Source organism: Notolepis coatsorum (assembly GCF_963971535.1).
Source record: "Notolepis coatsorum genome assembly, chromosome: 2".
In the NCBI taxonomy this organism is placed as follows: domain Eukaryota; kingdom Metazoa; phylum Chordata; class Actinopteri; order Aulopiformes; family Paralepididae; genus Notolepis; species Notolepis coatsorum.
Window position 1 is genome coordinate 93,622,918 of NC_140166.1, and position 23,624 is coordinate 93,646,541.

General features: G+C 45.1%; 1 protein-coding gene across 1 annotated transcript in view; it reads right to left on the reverse strand.

Annotated features, from left to right (window-relative positions):
• Positions 1-23,624, reverse strand: part of LOC311223466 (protein diaphanous homolog 3-like) — a gene marked incomplete at its 3' end in the record, with an annotated part of 594,292 nt that overhangs the window by 514,474 nt on the left and 56,194 nt on the right. The window contains exon 4 of the mRNA XM_084308253.1: positions 736-840. Coding sequence (XP_084164379.1) covers positions 736-840 — 105 coding nt within the window. The remainder of the gene's footprint in view (positions 1-735; positions 841-23,624) is intronic.

The following is a 23,624-nucleotide window of genomic DNA, read 5'->3' on the forward strand; positions in this document are numbered from 1 at the left end:
GGGAAAATAATTAAAAGGTGCTATAGAAAAATGCAGCCACTAGATGTCGCACTAAAGCTCCAGCATGTAATTTATCCAACCAGGTGCATTCCACCTGGGGAAATGGGAAATAGGGAGAGGATATATGCATAAAACATGTAAACGACAAACATTTGGACCTGCCAAAAACATTAAAATTATAAATTCACTAATAAAAAAATTTGTTTTGCGAAAAGCAATACTTTTATTGTGCGTTATGTGTTTTGTTAATCAAAACAGTCCCGTTAGCATTTGTAATAATTACATTACCTCCACTCCGTCTCCAACAGGTCTCTCCGCTCATGGAGCGGCATGTTGATTGATTGAAAACTGTATTAACAGATTGCAGAATAGTATATGAATGCTATGCAAAGTGGGCAAAAAAGCTAGCTTTCAACGAGCAACAAAGTTTTCATGGTACTCGCTCATGCTCCACAGCTGACCAGTGTCATCTTCCTGCAACAACTCAAGCCTCGCCGGATTTAGGAGAACGATTTCTGTTTCGGTGGCACAAACTAGCACTAGCACAACTAGAGTTCAGTTGAAATGGCGAGTACTCTAGTAATAGATTACTCAAGCCCATCCCTAATAGCAACAGAAAATAATTAATGAATAAATAGGTAGTATAGCAACAGAAAATTCAGTTTCAGTCACTCAAGCAACAGACTGACAAATTAAATCGTCAGTTGGTGAGCCTATTAAAGTGAAAAATCTTACGGTTTTGGAGGCAGTAACAATATACTGGATGACCATGTCTCTCTTTGTGTTGATGTCTTTCTCTCTCAAAGGCACTTTTTTATCTTCGTTCAAGTTCATGTCCTCCTGTAAAGAGAAGAGATTGAGTATTAATGTATAGTTAAAATAGCACACAGACTCAACATGACATCATATCCCGTCTAAAGCTTGAGAAGAAATTTGGCTATTCAGTAACTATATAACTAAAATAAGTTTGATATGATGTGGGGGGCCCTTCCGAGGGTACTCTTTTATTAGTTTGTTTACCTTGTTAATTTTATTTAAATTTCAAAAAAAAAAAATTATACTTGTGAAGGCATACTGAAAAAAAACTCATAAATATGAGCATTCCAAAACACATGTCAATAAGAAACGAGGACAAAGATAAATCAACTAAAACCGGTACAACTTGATAGACGGTGGTTAGAGATCAAGGTCCTGAACTCTGCATTCCATGAGCTATAGGGGCATCAAAGGAAAATGCAGATTTGCCAAGTTCTCAGCAAACTTGTCAAGAACTAGCCTGTCACTAGAACCGGTCACATAGGTTCTACAATTTCATTACGATGATGCTGTAATATACAGAGGTTTCTGTATACTTCTTCACGTCGAATACTCGTTTGTCCATAGTGACTTAAACAAATTACCGGCTGGATATGGGAAAAGGAAGGTGGGTGGGGACTGGGAGTGTTTTTGTTTGTCGGTCAGTCAAAAGAAAAGGAAAATGTCAATAAAAACTATCTTTGAGGGGGGGGGGAAGCATACTCCATATATTATTAATAACATTAGTCCTCAGCCCCACCCTGTTCACTCTCTACATGCTCCCCCTTGGCTCTGTCATCAGACGGCATGGAATATCATTCCACTGCTATGCTGATGACACCCAACTCTACCTAAAAATAAACCCTACCTGTTGTGAAGGGCCAGATTAAACTGAGAATCTACCTTTATTGTTTGATATACTTTGTATATTATTTATATATATACACGGAATATCCCTTTACCTGCGTTCAAACCAGAGTAATATTCGCTCTCCTATTGGACAGCGCCCCCAGGCGCCAGCGCGCAAGCCCCCAACGGCAAGTTCAAAGACAACTGCAGGCATGTCGGAACATGCCCGGAGTCAGCGTAGTGATACCAGACAAGGACTGAGGTTGGGACTAGATATTCACTTAAGTATAAATACGGCGCAGGTGCGAACAGCAGCAGTTCGGTAAAACAGTGAAGTGAGCAACCTTGCGTCTAACAGAGCATTGAGAACCGCGTGCGAATAGAATGGTAAAAGTGTCAGAGTTTAATGAAGTAACGTTGAGTTCGACTTAATCTAATGTGAAGTAAATAGTCGTTCATTTATTGTGTATCGTGCGGCCACGGTTCGTTCGTGTGTAGCGTTACCCAGCGGTTCGTCGTGTCTTTAGCTAGTGTACTTAACCAGGCTGTGTGGCCTAAATACGTCGCCCACACCCGAGGAGTCCTAGGCGGAGAACCATTAGACATGTACACAGGAGAATCGGCGTCGGCGATTGCAGAACCATTACTGGTTGGATTATATTGATTTGGAACGTGGTACCCGGAGAAGAGCATCGTTGATTTCCACTATCGTTTGGGATTCAACCTCGTGAGGATTACAACTCGGGCCGGCCTCGTGGACGGGGCTGGCTAGCTGTCATCAATGCTGTCGAGCATCTGGATTACAATTATTACTTTGCTGCTGATCAAGGGATTTACAAGGACCGACTCCTGTACCTGGAGTTTCTTTATTCCTCATTGAATCAGACGGAGTACCCGAACATTCCTCTACCCTCCAGGCCTTACACCCCCGGAGGGAACCCATTGTCTCCCGGCGGTACGAGTGTTGCCCTATCTAGTTGCTACTATACGACAGGTGGTGTCAACTTAGACCCATCGTAGGATTCCTGCTATTCTTAGTGACTCATGCTATTGACTGACTTTACGTATATTCTTCGCCATACAAGCGCGACCCTAATTCTCATTCTGTAACCTAATGTTGCCTAATAATAATAAATTACCCTCAAATACTATTTCTTTGTCAATGCCGTGTTCTTGTTCACCATCTATATTTGATGTACTGTCTGGCCAGTAATTAAAGTACATAACTAGCAGTGGTTTAATCTATCACAATCTTTAATACAGTCAGGGATTTGTAACCCCTCAGTTACAATTGGTCCTTTGAGCCGGAGGGTATCAGTGTAATATTTAATATAATATTAATATTGACATGGCCAGCGGTGAACACTCTCCAAGCGGCTCCCCTAAGCTAGAACGCCCGCAGCGCAAACGTCAGCTACCTTCATATCTGGAGGACTTCGCTTTCGTTTTACCCCCTAGCTTATCTAAACAGACGTTAAATACGGATAAAACGGATAGTTTAAGCATGCTCACTCCTATCGACTTGGCGGTCCCGCCAGTAGAGAACCCAGTGGGTTCAAACGAAACTGACTTAGCTCACGGGGGGGACCAAGCGGGACATGACGTGACTATACCTCCAGACAGCGTCACCGGGATAGACCCCGGAGCGCTCCAGGATAAAGAAAGCGCTCCAGGGATAGACCCCGGTGCACAACCAACCCAAGAGCGTGTACCCGAGACAGCCCTCGGCGCGCAACCACAAGAAGAGTACCGCGCTCAAGAGATAGACCTCGGAGCACGCCAGGAGGACAAGTCTCCACCAAGCCCTGTCAGCGCCCGATCACCTCCACCAGTGTCATCCCCCAGCGAGGCTGACCAGAGACTGGCGCAAGCCTTGATCGCCACGCTGACAGCTTCAACCGAAAGAGACCGACTCCAGGGTGAGCGCGACCAACTCCAAGCACAAGCCCTTAGTGAGCGCGAACACTCTGCAGCGGAACGAGAGCGCCTACAGGCGCAAGCACTTAGTGAGCGCGAACACTCTGCAGCGGAACGAGAGCGCCTCCACGCGCAACTTCAAGCACAGACGCTTAGTGAGCGCGAACAGTCGGCAATGGAAAGAGAACGCATCCGACTAGAAGAGTCGCCTCCAGGCTGACGCAGCGATGACCATCAGACTGGAAGAGAGGCGCCACCAGGCTGAAGAAACCATTCAGCGAGACCGTACCAACGCGCAACGCGATGCACAGCGCGACGCCGCCAATGCACAGCGCGAGGCGGAACGAGACCGCGCCAATGCACAGCGCGACGCCGCCAATGCACAGCGCGAAGCGGAGCGGGACCGCCTGCAGGCGCAGATGATAGAACAATTGATCCAGAGGGCTACCCCCCACTCCTCCACGCGGAGCTCCCGGAGATCATCACGACACGGGTCGAGGGCACCTTCCCCTCCCCGACACATCTACACGGGACCCAGCCAGCAGGAAGAACCTGTTCACATCGCCGAGCCCCCTCCCCGACCAGTCTACGCGGGACCCGGCCAACAGGAAGAACCTGCCTACGTCTCCGAGCCCCCTCCCCGACCGGTCCATACGAGACCCAGTCAACGGGAAGAACCGGCCTACGTCGCCGAGAGACTAACTAGAAGACTCCAAGACCTAGCGGAAGAAGAGGAGGGATATCAAGCCCACCAGCACGAACCCATCTTGGACCAGGAGGCCCAGTACAGCCCCGACCCCAGCCCCGAGCCACTGCGTTACGAACCCCCGACCCAAACCAAGGTTGAGTTTAATACACAGTCAGCACCGAGGAACAGCACCTGGGGACCCGGCCTCTGGTACCCACCAAGTACTAACCCACGACCACACGTACGGGGAGACTCGCCCAGGAGGCCTCTTCCCCTACGCTCACCAATGTACCAGCCATCCATGGCATCGTACCTTGGCACACCGACGTTCCCAGACTTTACGCGCGAGGATAGAGCACAGTACACGGAATTACGCATGTGTTTGGAGACTATGATGTCCGATGTCCCCGACGAGTCGTACAAATATGCCATCCTCCTCAAGCATCTCAAGGTGCCCAGAGCGCATAACATAGCGCTGGCATATTCCAACTCAAGCACCCCATACTCCGCGGCTCTGGTGGCCCTCGACCAGCGTTATGGACGCATATGGGATTACGTGATCCAAGAAATACGGGATATCGACCGCCTCCCCCCAGCCAAAGACAATAGAGCACTAGATGACCTCTCTATCAAGGTACAATCCCTCGTGGGGATGCTGGGGTCACAAAAGGAGAATGGGAGACATGAACTGTATGCAAATTCTAACGTGGAGCGGATACTGGAGAAGCTCCCTCCAGCCCGCCAAGAGCGTTTTCGGCGGCAGAGAGACCACAGTGACCCCAACGGCCCAGAACCATCCCTCCTAGACCTAGCTGATTTCCTCGCCAGGGAGGTCAGCAGTCTACGATTGGACACATTCGTGTGGAGTGGCTCTGACCCTAGAGATGGACCGAGAAGGTTCAATGACAACCGCCGGGCCGTGACAGTTATGCACCAAGCCGAGGTTGAGCCACGGCAGATGAGCCACAACACCCACGTCAAGGAGAAGTGGAAGATTGTATGCCAGTACTGTGAAAATGAACATTGGCTGTCTCAATGTGACACCTTCAAGAAGCTGACCGCTGACGAGGTGAGTCAGTGGATCAAAGCCAACCGCCGCTGCTTCCGCTGCGCGCGCAGCCATATGGCAGCTGAGTGCCGCCTAAAGAAAAGATGCAGCAAGTGCGACGGCGCCCACCTGGAGGTCCTACACGACAGCAACAAGAAGAAACCCGTACCCCCAAGCAACTCGAGAGTGAACGTCATGTACATAGACCCTGCGAAGAGCGGGAGCTCCCGAGTGCTCTTGAAGGTGGTCCGAGTGCTCTTAAGCTACGAGGACAAGGTCCTGGACACTTACGCCGTCCTAGATGATGGGTCTGAAAAGACTCTCCTCCTCGCTTCCGCCGCAGCCCAGTTGGGCCTGCGGGGTACCAAAGAAACAATGACAATCCGTACTATTCAGCGAGACCTGAAAACCATAAAGGGCAAGAACGTCTCATTCACGATAGCAGCGGTCGGGCAGCCCGCGAAGCGGTACAGCATTACTAAGGCATTTACAGGCCATGACATAGGCCTGTCAAGCTACAACTACCCCATCCCACAGCTGATGGCGAAGTACGCGCACCTACGCAGACTACCTATACCGCTCATCGACGGTGCCACACCGACCCTGCTCATAGGCTCCGACCACGCGGACCTCCTTGTCCCAATCGAGGCGGCCCATATCGGACCTAAAGGATGCCCAGTCGCGGTTCAGACCCGACTGGGGTGGACGCTCCAGGGCCACCTCTACGGACTTGACAGTCAACCCACGTCTACACGCTGCCTGCACACAAAGGTGAGCGACACCGGCCACTCTCTCGTACAGCCCGTTGAGAGGCTATTGACATTAGACGAGGGGCCTGTGAGAGAACAGTGGGCCCAAGAAGAGGGAGTTCCGAACTCCACCCCCCTCAGCTGCGCTCCAAGCGACGTAGCTGACCTCGAACCCAGCACCCCAAGCTACCTCTTGAGGGGGCGGCCGGACCCGGCCCCTCCTCAGACGGGGCACCGGAAGAACAAGAGGAACAGACGGAGGATGTGGAGACACAGCCAAGCACAGATCAACCAGTCTCGGGCCCGCTTCCTCCTAAACCACCTACCATCCCTTCCAGCCCGTCAGAAGCGGGTCAAGGACAGGGACAACTTAAAAGTGGACACAGTCGTTATGATCATAGACCAGTCACTACCCCGAGCTATGTGGCCGGCCGGCCGCGTAAGCAAAGTGATCACTGGTGCCGACGGAAAGGTCAGAGCGGCAGAAGTTATTGTCCAGGGACGGACCTACACCCGACCCGTGGCGAGGCGGATAGAGTTGCCAGAGGCTCCCTGACCCCCCTGATGACGATCATGACCCACTGACTTTGTAGATTGCCCTACTCCCCACAACAGACATTGAGCAGTTGACTGGACTATTAATCTGTCTCCCTTTAACTAATTAGGTGCGGACTAATTAGGAGGCGGCTGTTGTGAAGGGCCAGATTAAACTGAGAATCTACCTTTATTGTTTGATATACTTTGTATATTATTTATATATATACACGGAATATCCCTTTACTTGCGTTCAAACCAGAGTAATATTCGCTCTCCTATTGGACAGCGCCCCCAGGCGCCAGCGCGCAAGCCCCCAACGGCAAGTTCAAAGACAACTGCAGGCATGTCGGAACATGCCCGGAGTCAGCGTAGTGATACCAGACAAGTGAATATCTAGTCCCAACCTCAGTCCTTAAGTATAAATACGGCGCAGGTGCGAACAGCAGCAGTTCGGTAAAACAGTGAAGTGAGCAACCTTGCGTCTAACAGAGCATTGAGAACCGCGTGCGAATAGAATGGTAAAAGTGTCAGAGTTTAATGAAGTAACGTTGAGTTCGACTTAATCTAATGTGAAGTAAATAGTCGTTCATTTATTGTGTATCGTGCGGCCACGGTTCGTTCGTGTGTAGCGTTACCCAGCGGTTCGTTGTGTCTTTAGCTAGTGTACTTAACCAGGCTGTGTGGCCTAAATACGTCGCCCACACCCGAGGAGTCCTAGGCGGAGAACCGTTGGACATGTACACAGGAGAATCGGCGTCGGCGATTGCAGAACCATTACTGGTTGGATTATATTGATTTGGAACGTGGTACCCGGAGAAGAGCATCGTTGATTTCCACTATCGTTTGGGATTCAACCTCGTGAGGATTACAACTCGGGCCGGCCTCGTGGACGGGGCTGGCTAGCTGTCATCAATGCTGTCGAGCATCTGGATTACAATTATTACTTTGCTGCTGATCAAGGGATTTACAAGGACCGACTCCTGTACCTGGAGTCTCTTTATTCCATCAGACGGAGTACCCGAACATTCCTCTACCCTCCAGGCCTTACACCCCCGGAGGGAACCCATTGTCTCCCGGCGGTACCAGTGTTTCCCTATCTAGTTGCTACTATACGACAGGTGGTGTCAACTTAGACCCATCGTAGGATTCCTGCTATTCTTAGTGACTCATGCTATTGACTGACTTTACGTATATTCTTCGCCATACAAGCGCGACCCTAATTCTCATTCTGTAACCTAATGTTGCCTAATAATAATAAATTACCCTCAAATACTATTTCTTTGTCAATGCCGTGTTCTTGTGGGTGTTCACCATCTATATTTGATGTACTGTCTGGCCAGTAATTAAAGTACATAACTAGCAGTGGTTTAATCTATCACAATCTTTAATACAGTCAGGGATTTGTAACCCCTCAGTTACACTACCCCATCCACAGTTCTGCCATCTTCCACTCTTGAGTCTGACCACCTGCCTGGAGGAGACCAAGGCGTGGATGAAGCACAACTTCCTACAGTTAAACAGTTCTAAAACTGAAGACATTATTATTGGCACCCCACAGCAGATTCGCTCCTCCACCATCACTTTTTCCGGCCAAAACATCACCCTGTCACCAACAATCACCAACCTTGGGGTAAACCCATCACATTCACTCCTCCTCACGACATCTCTGCTCCGGCCAGGCAAACCTCCTCCAGCGCCCAAGGACCAAACTCTGCACTATGAGAGATCTGGCTTTTTGCTCTTCCGCTCCCAGTCTATGGAATGCTCTCCCTGACCACCTGAGAGCACCACAGACTGTGGATGCTTTTAAGAAGGGCCTCAAAACTCATATTTTTTATAGAGCCTTTTGTTGATTTTTATAAAAATGTTAGCTCCACACATTGCATGTTCTTTTAACAATTTTATTTATTCTATGTTTCTCTTACTCCGTTACTAGTTTTAGTGTTATTTTGACTCCTTGCTAGCTTTACTCTTGCCTATTTTTTATTCTTTCTTCTTTTACTCTTGCTAGTTTTTATGTTCTTTTAAAATGTAGAGCTTTGAGGTTTGCTCGACAATTATAAAGCGCATTACAAATCAAATATTATTATTATTATTATTCATGAACAGGAAAAATATACCTGAAAATAACAGAATTATAGGGCTAAATAGCACCAAGTTCTGAGGAGTTTTTCTTTGTCCAGATTCAAAGAACAGTGCTTCAGGTGTTTTCTTTAAGTCAGGGATTTTTCTAAGTCTGAGACAGTGAGCCTCCCTGCAGACAGCCTCCCTCCACACACACGTGCGACCACACACACAAACAATGCAAGATTGGTTATGTTGAGCGTGTCGGCTAAACATCTCTTTCACTGATGTTAACACAGACTGCAGGAGTGCATCATTCTTTCGAAATAACAGCACTTATAGCAGTGGTGATAGGCTATGAAGTCACATGTCATAAAACATGTCAATCAACAACTCAAAACACTTCTTTACAATAAACAGGCCAATTTTGTAATTAATTTCCATGGCGAATTAATATCATGCATTATTCAAACGTTTATTTCAACTTGCGAGAGGTTACCCTCATTTACACAATAAATAAGAATAAACAATACAAATCAGTAGTGATGCACGATATATCGGCCGCTGATATAATATCGGCCGATATGGCAGTTTTTTTACACATCGGTATAGGGCCGATATAAAAAATGTTTTTACATGTTTTGGCCTTAAATAGTTTCAAAATATCAGTCATTTCTGAAAATAAGTTTAAAAAAAAAAAAATTAAAAAAAATGCGTTTTGGAAAATAGCTCTTTCTGTATATTGTCTTAATTCTAGTGGCAAAGACCAGCGTTACACTAAGAACAGCTGGATATGTACAGAGTCGTGTCAGCGTACAAGTAATGGCATTTTGACCTCTGCTTATGGCTTCACCATTTGGCCAACTGGTGACATTTTTGGTGTGAGGTGTTGTTATTGTTGTGGCAAATTGCATGTCTCTATCGTGTGATTTTCATAATTAAAAAAAAAGAGTGCCACGTGTGGCCAAATGACACAACTTTGCACACCTCCCATCATGGAGGCGTGTTTTGTGCAAATCAGACAAGGCACTGGCGAGTAACACTTCACTTCATGTTGACAATCTAAGGATTTCATAGGCAGCGAGTAAGTGATTCAAGTGTTTAAGCAGTTGACAGATGAAAAAACACCACCTTAAATTGCGCTTGTACCTACCCAATGACAAGAAATGTCTTTTGGAATAGTTTCATATCCTGTAGCACAAAAGAAATTATGAGGCCAAAACTGACATATGGCATCTGTTTTTTAATGACATCCAATCAACCGGCGACCCCTTAGAAACCGTGCTCGATTTGCAGGCCACCTTGGGGGAAGGTCACAGGAAGATACATCTTCAGATGGCAATGTGGGTAGTGCGTCTGTATTAGCAGGCAGTGTGGACAGTGTAGTCCTCCTCTGTTAGCAGCCAACCTGTATGATCAGCTGATCTCTGGAGGCCTTGTGAGGAAAGGTGACATTGCCTGGGGGCAAAACACACCCAAGGCCAAAATGGAACAGGGGGACAGAAATTAAAAGCTGCATGACTTCAGAATTGGCAACTGAAATAGGTTTGAGTGGCTCAAGTATTAATTCTGGACGGCGGCAGTAGGAGTTTCAAAATGTGTTCACTTGAATGAATTGCTACATTTCCATAGTGGTCTCATGCACATGTCTGCATGTGCTAGTGGATGTGTGAAGACACTATGAAAGAGAGACGAGAGTTATGAGATAGGATGTGTTTGTGTGAGAAGAAGGAAGGTGTTGTGTGTGTGTGTGTGTGTGTGTGTGTGTGTGTGTGTGTGTGTGTGTGTGTGTGTGTGTGTGTGTGTGTGTGTGTGTGTGTGTGAACATTCTTGTGTTTACATTTACATTTAGCTGACGCTTTTATCCAAAGTAGGGATGGGCGTGAGTAATCGATTACTCGTAGCTATGAGAAAAATCCCAAAAAAAAATATCGAAATTGTTCATTTTTATGAAAACAAAAATATTATTATAATTCTTTTTTTTTTACATATTTTTTCACATGTATGTGTACGATTATAACTGTTTGTTGGTTTCCTTAACACATTGGGTGCCAACGACGAGAAATCTCGTTGTTGGCCGCCATGCGTTGAGTGCCAATGACGAGAAATCTCGTTATTTAATCGTTATTTCTTTTATTAGCGATATCCATTCATTTTTCATCCATCCAGCCTCACATTATCACTGGGACTGGCTCCGACCTCGAAAAGGGCAAATACCGCCCCCTATCGTCTCCCGGATGGCATTGCACCCATTGGATTGAGTCAATGGAAATGCATCAGAAAAAAAAACTCTGGATTCCATGTAACCTGAGACTATTTCATTCATTGGGGCAACCGAAAGCAGCATTATCTGTTTCGAGGTCTAACGTTGGATCAATAAACACGATCGATATTTGGAATGGTGATTAGGAATTGGAATAATCTTTTTTTTTGTATCCACTTTTTCTCCCATTTTTCTATATTTTCTCCCATCCCAATTTCGTATCATCCAATTCAACCCTCCCCTGTCACGAACGCTGTTTCTTGCCTCCCACAAGCCGGCTGCAATGTGGACTAAGTCATACATAGCACAAGTCCCCTCCGGTACTTGAGGTAACAGCAGTCGCATCTTTTCACCTGCGCAGCTCGTTCTCTCAGTGTCGAGGAGTAACGCGTGGGAGGCTCACGCTGCCCCCGACACTTCCTGATTCTACTGCGCAGGCGCACCAACCGACTTGTAGGAGTCGCTTGTTCACAACGTTCGATCCCCACCCTTCAGTTTTCCCTCCCCGTAATACGGCCAATGTGTATTACTGCGGACGACCAGCTAAACTGAAAACAATGTGGAGAGCTGGATTCGAACACGCGAATCCTAGCGTCTCCACACTGGTGGCGAGTGCCTTGCCCACTACACCACCTAGCCGCCCGCAAGGAATTGGAATAATCTTTTTGCAGAACATCTGATCTGAGGTAAGGAATTTATTTGACCAGAATTGGATTAATCAGTTTTCTTTCACAGCGTTCACAACGTGTCCCCTATGTGTGTATGTGTGTATATGACGTTAGCACTGACCAGGTCATGGATAATAGATTTTTAAGCCCGCTTCTCTAGCGTGCATAAGTACACATATACTATCGATAATCTAGCGTTTATTTGAAGATGATTCATAAATAGGCAGAAAAATTACAACGTGTTTTGTGTATTCCACTAGAGATATTATCGCGGATTTTTCTGGAATCACTAGAAATCTTCAAAACTATACTCGTATTCAAAACGGTATAAAACGGAAATGTACTGATGAAAAAACAATCCGTTTCATACATATTGACTGCAAGCAAGTCATTGATAAGCGACGGTTGTATTAGACACAGCCATAATTTAAGATATAGTTTATGCGTTCGCAAATATCCCCGTCCTCTCATTGACTAAAGCGCTGGCACTCAAGCGATAAATAGCGCACCCCCTGCTGGCAATCAAAGTGTTAAACATACGTGAATGAACAAAAATAAGTTAAAAAAAATTAGTTTTTTTTCCCCTTTGAGTAATACACGATCACTCGAGTATAGCATGCGATCAATCGATCTGGATTTTTCTTTAAAGTGCCCATCCCTAATCCAAAGCGATTTACAAGTTCTGTACGACAAGTCATGTGTACTCTATCAGCTGAGTAACAATGTTCATCAAAGTGTTGCGTGCTACAGTGTAGGTTAGTTTATTAGGACAAGTGCATGACAGGAAGGTTAGTTAGGGTTCGATTTTTTTTATTTAAATAAAAAAAATATCAGATAATGGTTGAAGAAGTGCGTCTTTAGTCGACGGCGAAAGATTGGACGGGTTTTGGCTGTCCTAACTGGGGTGGGTAGTTCATTCCACCATTGTGGGGCAAGGACTGAGAATAGGCGACTTCTCTTTGATGACCCTCCCGGAGCTTGGATAGGAGTAGGTCTGAGGCGGCCAGAAGATGCAGAGCGTAGGGGTCTTGAGGGTGTGTAGTTAGAGACCATCGACCGGAGGTAGACGGGAGCGGTTCCCTTTGCCGCATGGTATGCTAGGTCGAGGGCCTTGAAGCGGATTCGTGCAGCAATGGGGAGCCAGTGCAGGTCCCTAAGAAGTGGGGTGACATGGGCCGAATTCGGTAGGTTTGAGATCAGGCGGGCCGCTGCGTTCTGAATGAGTTGAAGAGGCTTGGTGGCAGTGGCCGGGAGGCCAGCGAGCAGTGCGTTGCAGTAGTCGAGGCGGGAGATGACTGTTGATTGGACGAGGAGTTGGGTGGCTTCTTTTGTCAGGAAGGGGCGGATTCTTCCGACGTTGCTCAGGAGGAATCTGCAGGTTCTGGTTGTCGCTGCGATGTGAGCAGAGAAGTTCAACTGGTCGTCGAGGACAACACTAAGGTTCTTGGCGGTCTGGGACGCGGTCACAGCTGCATTCTCGACTGTGATGGAAAGGTTGGTCAGGGGGGAGGTTTTGGCCGCCAGTTGGAGCAATTCTGTTTAGCTTAGGTTCAGTTTGAGGTGGTTGGTCGTCATCCAGGCGGAGATGTCGGACAGACAGGCCAAGATCCGCTCAGAGACGTGGATATCTGAGGGAGGGAAGGAGAGGAGGAGTTGAGCATCATCGGCATAACAATGATACGAGAAGCCATGAGACGTGATAATGTTACCCAGTGATTTAGTGTAGAGGGAGAAGAGAAGGGGTCCTAGGACCGAGCCCTGGGGGACACCCGTCCGCAGGGGGCGGGTGGCCAACAGGGTCCCTCTCCATGACACTTGGTAGGAGCGGTCATTGAGGTATGATGTCAGCCATGTCAGCGCAGAGCCAGCCACTCCCATTCCTGCGAGGGCCGCGAGGAGGATCTGATGGTTGACTGTGTCGAAGGCTGCAGATAGATCTAGGAGAATCAGGACAGAGAAGAGGCCTTTCGCTTTTGCTAAGTGAAGTGCCTCTGTGACCGCAATGAGGGCCGTTTCTGTGGAGTGGCCAGTCCGGAAGCCAGACTGATTAGGGTCTAGGAGGTCATTCTGTAAGAGATAAGCAGTAAGTTGGTTGGATACAGCACGTTCAAGTGTTTTAGAAAGGAAGGAGAGAAGAGAGACAGGACGATAGTTGGAAAAGGAAAAAAAAGGAATCAGGAGAGCTTAAAGGTATATTCGTAACTCCACTTGCAAATTTCTTGGTAAATCTTGGCATAATAAGTTTCTTTTCTGAGATTTGTTCGTAGCTACAAACAGGATTTACGAACACGGAAGGCAGTCATAAGTCGGACAGACTGGTGTGCGCCCGTGTTCTTAACAGCTTCATTTGGGAGAAATCATTGGTGATTGCATTCACATCGATTCTACAGACATCATCGGAATTAAATAATTACAATAATAATAAATACAACAATATATGTATCATTAACAATTACATTTACATGTATAGTCGTGACTCAACGAGGCATCGTGAGCACTACACAAACACTGCAAATGAATAAACAGAATAAATAAATAAAAACTAAACCCAATTGCGCGGATATAAGTAGTGGAATAGACTATTAATATTCCATATACAGTCTTGTTCTCTATTGTTGGTTTTATTTATTTATTACATTGCTTAGTAGTGTGCACATCATAAGAGCCAGTGGAGAAACATTCCACTGCGCATCTTACTGTTCACAAGTTGAACCCACACAAAGGATACAATTAACGAATTCCATACAAATCGATCGTTTACAGAACAGATCTGTGGGTGTGCACCTTGAGCAAGGAGATGCTGGAGATGCATGACTAATTGGTACGTAGTCATACTGTATACATGCATAATGAATTGTTCCAGCAACAGTAAGCTTCTATTATTCTAATGACTTGTTTTATTGCTGCCCCCCTGGTTCATGATCACACTCACCAACCCCCAGACGGAGCAGGAGGTGGCCTTGAGAGCGCAACATCGGACTGCTGAATCTTTTTTTGGACTTTCTTTTTCACTTCAGCCGCTGTGCGCTCCTCTCCTGACACCACGTTAACCTCACCTCTTAACTCATCCCATGCCGCTTTCTCTGCGTGGCTACATTAATAAAGTTGTCATGTTCTATCTACAGTATGACCTACTACTATAGGGTCTTTATACCTGTATCACTGTGCATATTAATACTACAACTCTGTACATGCATCTGATGAGCACTATTACTCAGTAGTATTGATGTATTTTATACCCAGTTTAATCACCTGTGCATGTTACTATTGCACTTTACTGTTATATTTGTACTCTGGTTAGATGCCAAACTTATTTTCGTTGTATTGTACTCATCTTGTGCTGTATAATGACAATACATTTGAATCAATCTAATTTTGATCAGTCGCAAATTGCTTTTGCGTTGCCTGTGGACTCGGTCCTGTAGTGTGCACACAGTCCTCACAAGGGTCAGCACAACTCGGACTGCAATGCTTAGCCTCTCCCTTATATCCTTATAAGGAGCTGGTGGGGCGTTTCTGTATGCAAATTCATTGTATGAGAATGCGCTTTCAGTTCAAGAATGAGTGACGTTCTTCAATCAGCTGATAACATTTTGGCCATTTACAAACACGGTTTCACGTGTTCAAGCATCTGGAGGACGACTTTCGTAAATGTGTTCATACAAACTACTTACGAAAATAGTTACGTACACTTTCGATCATGAGGTCCATTGTTTGTTAAAGGGGACATGTCTTGCTATTCCTTTCACTATTTGGGCAACTTTACACAATTCCTGTGAGTCTATGGAACACATCTGTAAAGTTTTTTTCCAAAAAATTCATTGTTTTGTATTTCTAATCAAGTACTCTAAAGCAGCATTTTTCCACTTCAAGATTTCAAGCTGTTTTGGGCTGGGCTCCGCCCATAAGCGTTTTTTTTTTTTTAACTTAAAATTTTATTGAGACAAACAACACAACATATACAATAACTTCAACAACACTATTAAACAGACATAAATAATAAAGAAAAAATGTAATGCCCAAAAGACGAAAAATAAAAATACTGACTTAAAAAAACATAAAACAATTGTAAAACATTAAGTGTGTGACATGGGTTCAGAAACCCTCTTTGAACCTCTTTCCTCCTTTACCCTTCGCCCTCTTGTGATGTATTTGGTTCTTCCTCTGTGATGTCGTTTTCGTTCCCCTTGTAATCCTCCCACTTTCCCCATCTTTCTCCAAATTTCTCTTCCTGTAACCTCAGCATGTGTGTTATCCTCTCCATATCCTGTATCTCTTCCACTATTCCTACCCATTGTGCTATTGTCGGTGGGTCTTCTTTGTACCACAGTCTTGTTATTGCTTTTCTAGCCGCTATCAATATTATCTTTATTAAATATTTGTCCCCCCCTTGTATTCCCTCGTGTGTCAGGTCTCCTAAGTAAAGCACCAGTCCTGTTTGTGGTAACCCGTATCCTAATATTCTGATCAGTGCCTCCCCTATCTCCTCCCAATACCCCTTCAGCTTCTGACATCCCCAGAATATGTGCGTGTGATTTGCCCCCTCCTTCCCACACATCCTCCAGCATGCTCTTTGTGTTGGTGCATATTTTCCCTTCAGCTCTGGGGTTATAAAGAATCTGATTATGTTTTTCCATCCAAACTCTTTCCATATCCTCGATCCTGTTGTTGAATGTTGCACCTCGCATATGTTCCCCCATTCCTTCCCTGTTATTTCTATCTCTAGTTCTCTCTCCCATTTCTCCCTTATGTAATCGGTCGTGTGTCCCTTGCTGTTCATTATAGCTTGGTATATTGCTGATATTACTCTTCCTTGCCCGCCTTCGTATGCCCATACTATCATCTTGATTATTCCATTCTGTTCTTCGTCTTTGGCCCCCCTTATTTCTTTGTTGTAGTAGTCTCTAACCTGTAGATATCTGAAGTGGTCCCTGTTTTCTAGTCCAAATTTCTCCTATAATTTTTGTAGTGTCTGCATTTCCCCCCCCATAAGCGTTTTGAGTGACAGTCACCCACAGTCTGCACTGGCAGACACAGAGAGATACAGAGAGATTGATTGGGATACTAATTAATTTCACTGCGGGGGGCATTGCATTGGTAACTTGTTTCAAATGACAATATATGCCCCTGTGAATATTATTGCACGGATCGGAATACGGGCACACGTGTGGGAGTCAAAGATATTTTGACAGTGATATGCGAGTGGAGAAGCTCCAGCCCCGCGCCGTCAGGAGGTGGTGTGTGTGTGTGTGTGTGTGTGTGTTTCCCCGAGACACACATGTGCTCCTGTCCCCCTCTCTCTCCCTCTCTATCTCTCTATATCCCTCTCTCTCGCTCGTTCTCTGCCTCTCTGTTGGCACCCGCTTGAGGAAGTGTCGGTATTTCCACTCGCTCTGTTGTTGAGCGAATGGTTGCGCTACAACCAGAGGGGGCGTTACTGCAGATCAGCTCCTTGCTACGTAGGATAGCGAGTCAAATCAGAATAACTTAGTTCACTGGGGGAGGATATTGTTTCTGGTATTGTAAAATGTACAGATACCCGATCCAGCTATTTTACTGATATCGGCGGCCGATACTGATACCAATATCAGATCGGTGCATCCCTACTTTAAACCTTTGAGTTATCCATGTACAATTTACTTCAGTAATAAATATTTTTTCAAAAGCACCCAGGAAGATATTTTTTTCTATATCGTTACATAGTTTATATAATATAGTGACAGAGAATATAGTTATTATATAGTTGTATGTGTAACTGAGGGGTACAATTCCCTGACTGTATTGTTAGATATGGTATTTAATACCACTACCTCTTGTACTTTAACTTCTGGCCATCCAGTACATGATATAAGTATGATGAACACTTTCCCACCTGATGAAACGAATCCACACAAATGTACAAATCGAATATTTAATATAGCAAAAGGTATATACAACGTTCACTTGTTTACACTTATGATTTGAAATATGCACTTGTATGGCAAATGAGTATTCGTAGGTAAATCAACATTGAATGTCCAATCTCTGGTTACGCAGGGAGTAAGTATACAACCTGGATATTTAGGAAACTATAGCGATGGTACTTAAATGATTATAGCTGGATACACTAAGGGGGGGGGGGGGTCCCGCTGGTTGTAAGACAGTAGGAGGGGGGGGTTAGAGAAGCCGCTGGCGGTATCCCATCTGGCCAACGGTTTCTTTGGAGAATTCAAAGTCTTGAACACGGTGCCCACAGAACCTCGGTCCGCAGACGAATACAGCTGGACCCTCTGGTGGACGGTAGCTGCCGGTCCACAACGGAGAGACGTGAGGCGACCTCACTGGTGTAGAGCGCCGTCTCACCTGGAGTCCTCTCCGGGGGGTAGTTCCAACACTCCGCAGTGTTGGCCGTTATCCATGGAATAATCAAAGCACCCAAAGCATAATCCAAGCCGTGGAAGGCTCGCCGTCGTCCGGGTAGAGTAATCCAATATACAGGTCCAGTCGCCCTGGCCCGGAGCTCCTCGGATGCAAGCACCACTAGGGGTCTGCCCAGCCTGGTTAAGCATCCAGATAACGTCAGGAACGATGGGGGGTACTGATAACTTTAGAACTCTAACCGAACGATGCACCATACATAAATAGACTATTATTAGCTTAATAGAATACGTCCAACTCGACGGTATAGTGCCAAACTATGACTATTCAACTATTAATCCGCACGATATCTCAATGCCTATTCTGAGGCCAAGTAGGCCTTACTACACCACACGTGCGTCGTGGGTGAGGCTTCGCGTCTGTCACTCTGTTGGAGGGTAAAGAACTGGACTAAAAAGAAAGTTCTACTTTACTTGCGCCATATATATATGCGCTATGAACAAATAGTACCATTCGTATTTCGCCAGACGTATTCCTGCGCGGAACCGGGGCTTGCCACGACATGTTGGGCGGCACGATTGAACTTGAACCTAGGGGTATGGCAACCTGGCGCCAGGTTCTCGTCCAATGGTAGAATGAAACTATTATGGGCTGTTTAGTAGACTAAAGGGATATTCAGTGCATATTGTACAAAGAATATACAGGGGATATCAAACGATATACAAACACTATTTAAATATATATATATAATAAATATATATATTCGGTTTAATCTGATCCTTCACAACAGTATGAATCTATTGAAAATCCTGGGGAAAGCGCTGAATGGGATGCAGAATTTAGTGTTTTGAGCTGTAAACCTGTGTAAAAAGTGATCATTGATTCTCTTCAATAGAGTGGCGTCACACGTTCTGAACCATAAAGTTAACCGTGGGTGTTCTCATAGTCACCTTTACCATCTTACCATGCAGCAACAGATACATTTGTTATCATCATGGAATTATGGGTTAAAGACTTTCCAGGCTACAAGAGAGTTGTTTTCCTTCAAAATGATTGATTTGACGGTCCTACTGTCGTGCATAAATAACCTCTTAACTGGCACCGGCCCCGGGACGTTTTGAGGACGATTTGCCTACTGGCGTGACTTTGGCGACCTCTAGCGGTTCGGATGTGCATATTTTTTAATACTATATATATATATATATATATCGAATTAAAGAATTAAATATATTTATATACTCCTTTGCCAACTTGTTGTACTTTGCTTGCTGGTCTGCAGCCATTATTGCTGGATTATGAATAGCTCCAAATTTAGCCAACACTTTAATCGCTTTAATCGCCAAAAACGCTGGGACACGTCTTTCCCCGCCATGCTTATTCTGCCAAAGACGCTGGACCACGTCTTTGATATCAATATTTCAAAAATCTGTGATCGAAATCATATTTCTCCCCCGGACACTTGAGATATACTGTTGATCCCCTCTCAACTCTCCAACGGTTCATCTGGCGGATCGCCAAAACAGGAAGTGATGCGCCGGAAGTGGTGCTCTCCCATATTTCGTCCGGGCACTCGCTATCGTTAGCGGGACGCCATCTTGATACACTGGACATCGATCGGTTGCAAATAACTCGATAAACAACATGATTTGGACGTATATACTATTATACAACCTGGAAATGGATAGCATATTTCTACATCCCATAATAGGAAAATGTCTGTTCCATACTCATCGCCCAACGCTATGAGGAAGCAACGGTAAGATTCAACGTTATTTTTTACCGTGTTCGATACTAACTGCTCTAATGATCATATCACCCACACTAGATGAATCATATAACGTTGGCCACGGAATTATAAACGACCCCCCCCCCCCCCTATCCGGTCAACATCAGATGATCAGTAGTAACTTCTAGAAGCACGTCCATTTGACATTTTTTATCTCGCGCAGATTCCTATCAAACTGTATTTCATCATCAATATAATGCATTTGGGGCTATAAATCACGTTCTGGAGAAAGCTGCAGAAAACGATAAAAACATACTTTAGACCGTATTTTAGTATGAATATGTGAATGAAAAAGTATAACGTTGCTACACCCTGAACAATAGATATAGGACGTTGAATGGGCCATAGTAATGTCAATTTAGCAATACAATTTTAAAAGTTATAGCTAGGGATGCCCCGATCGATCGGCCACCGATCGTTATCGGCCGATAATTAGTATAAATATGCGATCGGGGAATTCCGATAATTAGTCATATTCGCCGATCGCGGAAACTGATCAAGTGGATATCTCACTCGCTTGTCTCAGACGCACAGGACCTGCAAACTGCTCCTCCTCCCTAGCCCCGCCCGCCCCCGTGTAGAGTTTGTAAACAAAGAGGTGCGGCTCCTCTGCTCGAGTCTGTAGTGCATTCGACCTGAGCTAACGTTAGCTACCTAGCTATCGTTACTGTTTAAACAAAATTACCCAGTCAACTATTCACCTTTAGTAGGCATTGTCTAACGGTATTTAGCCGGCTAGCTACCGATAGCTCCTGATATCAACAAATGCTCCAGCAAGTCTTGTAGTGCATGTTGATACCTCCGTTAGCTCGCGTTAGCTCGCGTTAGCTGACGTTAGTTCACTGTTCAAAACGAAATGTCCGATTGAACTAAATAGTTGTCTTAACGTCATCTAGCCGGCTAGCAGTAGCTACAGATAGCTCCTGATATCAATGTCTTATAACATTGATTGAATGCGTATTCGAGCTGAGGGCTTGCTGAATGTTAAATGACCAAAGCATAACGTTACCAATAGGGTCCCGCTGCAGCGCCGGAGAATCCTTTTTGGTAGCTGGAGGCTACTAGAGTACACACAGACAGTGGAGCTGTTTGCAGATAGCGAGCATTTTGACTTGTTGCGTGGTGGCGATGTCTCGCAGATAATACAAGTACAAGTCTAATTATATAATATATATATTTTATTAAAAAAATAATAATAATTATATAAAATAATTTTTAATTTCTTTTTAATCAAAAACGATCGGTATCGGATCGGTATCGGCCGATATGGCTCACGACGATCGGTGATCGGTGATCGGTGGCAAAAAACGTGATCGGGGCATCCCTAGTTATAGCCCTGCAAAGAAGGGGAACTTCTCCATATTAAATAGGGCTGGCGAATGATGGTAAATTATGAATTTAAGCCTGGCGATCAAAGTGTTAAGCTAAAACTAGCTTTTCAGCTAGCTCTTCAGCTAATGCTAAAAACACCAGCAAGCGAACACATCAGAGCTCCCGTCAACACCGCTGTGTCGGGACGATGGCATTTAAGAAAGTATCTGCTGTTAAAATGACAAATAGCATTGACACTTTAATTCACGGTCGATTAAAAACACGTTTGTTTTATAATGCTCACTCTCAGCAGGAGGATACCGCGTGTTGTTGATAAATTACGTCATATGGGATCGGAGTAGTGATGCACCGATGTGAAAATTGTGGCCGATACCGATAACCGATATTAATATTGCTGTTCTGGCCGATACCGATATTTACCGATGTCGATATCTCTGTATAGAAAACGCTTTTTTATGATAATCAAATAAAGAGCTATTTTCCAAAACGCATACTTTTTTTTACTTTTGTAACTTATTTTCAGAAATTACTGATATTTTGAAACTATTTAAGGCCAAAACATGTACAAAAAAAAGAAATTATATACCGGTATATATATATATTTTTTTTAAATATCGGCCGTTATCTTGATATCGGACCGATACCAATGTGTAAAAAAACGGCCATATCGGCCGATATTATATCGGCGGCCGATATATCGTGCATCACTAGATCGGAGCATAGATTTTAAGTGTACTCGCCGATACCAGCATTTTAGGCTGTATCGGAGACATTTCGGTATCGGAACAACTCTACTGATTATCGGCCGATACCGATCGCTGGCCGATCGATCGTGGCATCCCTATATGAGACTTAACAGAGCCAGAGCAGAGCATCCGTTCACCTCGTCACTCTTGTCATAGAGTCTGATGGAGTAGCCATGAATCAGTCCACTAGCGGAGACAAATGATGAAAGCCGAGTCTGTGTCACAACCTCACCATGCTAGTACCACTGCCTGCCTAGTCCTGCCACTCAGACACATGCCTGTGATGCACAGACACGACTCAGGGAACAAGCAGGTGTCTGTGTGTGGGTAAAAGGGAGAGAATGAAAGAGAGAAATAGAGAAGGAGAGAGCAAGGGAGAGAGAGAGCTGTTCAGGTGAAAAGATGCAACAGCTGCCTCCTCGTGTACCGGAGGGGACACGTGATGCAAGGCTTGGTCCTCACTGCAGCCGACCAGTGGGAGGCATAGTCTAGCAACATTCGAGACAGGGGAGGGGAGAATTGAAGGGAGAATTGGTGAGGCGAAATTGGGATAAGAGAAAAATTGAAAAATAAGGAGAAAAAGTGGATCAAAAGCACATTCAACCTCCACTGTATTTAGAATGCAAAATGTCTAGCCCCTTGCTAATTTTCCTGGTTTCTCCCAAGGAAACTATAAAAGAAGATAGGGTCATTACATCACTGTGTAGCGTGTGAACGCACATTGGTGCCAAGTGTGGAAACTTTCAGAATTTTAATACAGGCTTCAATAGAACTGGCACCAAAGTCTAAAACACAAGTTGGTTTCTCCCATGTCTGGAATTCTACCTACTGACCGTGACAGGGCTGTGGCCCACCAGAGTAAGAAGCCCAGCGACTAACCGTCTGCTGTCATGGGTGGCTGACCAGAGCAGAGACATTCTATATAATGAGGAGACGGGGCGCTGTGGTAGGTTTGAATGGAGAAATCCATAACACGAATAAAGATGATGGCAACAGCAAAACTACTTGCTATAAAACAAACACATTAGGAGAACGTAATTAAAACGTGATGTGATTTTACGTCGAGTAACATGATTATTTACTGCATTTTGAGGTAAAAAAGTTTGAGTTAAAAAATTTGACGTGTGCCGAAAGGCTGGGAATTGTGAGTGGTTCCGTGGTAACCAAGGACTCAGTGGCAGAAACTACTGGATGGTGCATGCATACAGGCTGGTCTAAGTGGAAAAAAGTAATTTCAAATATGAAAGAAAAATAATAGACAGATTCTTAAATACAGATGACCCCCCATTCAAGAGATATGGCTCTGGTCTTGTTAGTCCCCGTTATCAAGAGGACGGCAGAGTGAACAGTAGGGGTGGGAATCACCAGAGGCCTCACGATACAATATTATCACGATACTTGAGTCACGATACGATAGTATTGCGATACTAAATTGCGATATGCTGAGTATTGCGATATTAATATTGCGATATATTGCGATTTATTAGCTTTTTTCAACTGCAAAGTAAAACTTTGTCAACATGTTTTATCTACAGAGGGTGGTGAAGGCGGCAGGCAGGATCATCGGGACTCCTCTACCAAACATCACCTCCGTCTTCACCTCCCGCTGCCTCCACCGCTCCAAATGTATCATCAAGGACCAGTCGCACCCAGCACATCACCTCTTTCAGCTCCTTCCCTCAGGGAGGAGATACCGGTCAATACATGCTAAGAGTACACGATTTAAGAACAGCTTTTTCCCCCAAGCAGTTAGACTGTTAAACACTCATTGACTGTCCCCTCACGTGCACCATGCACTTACCACTGCACTTGACAATCTCTGATT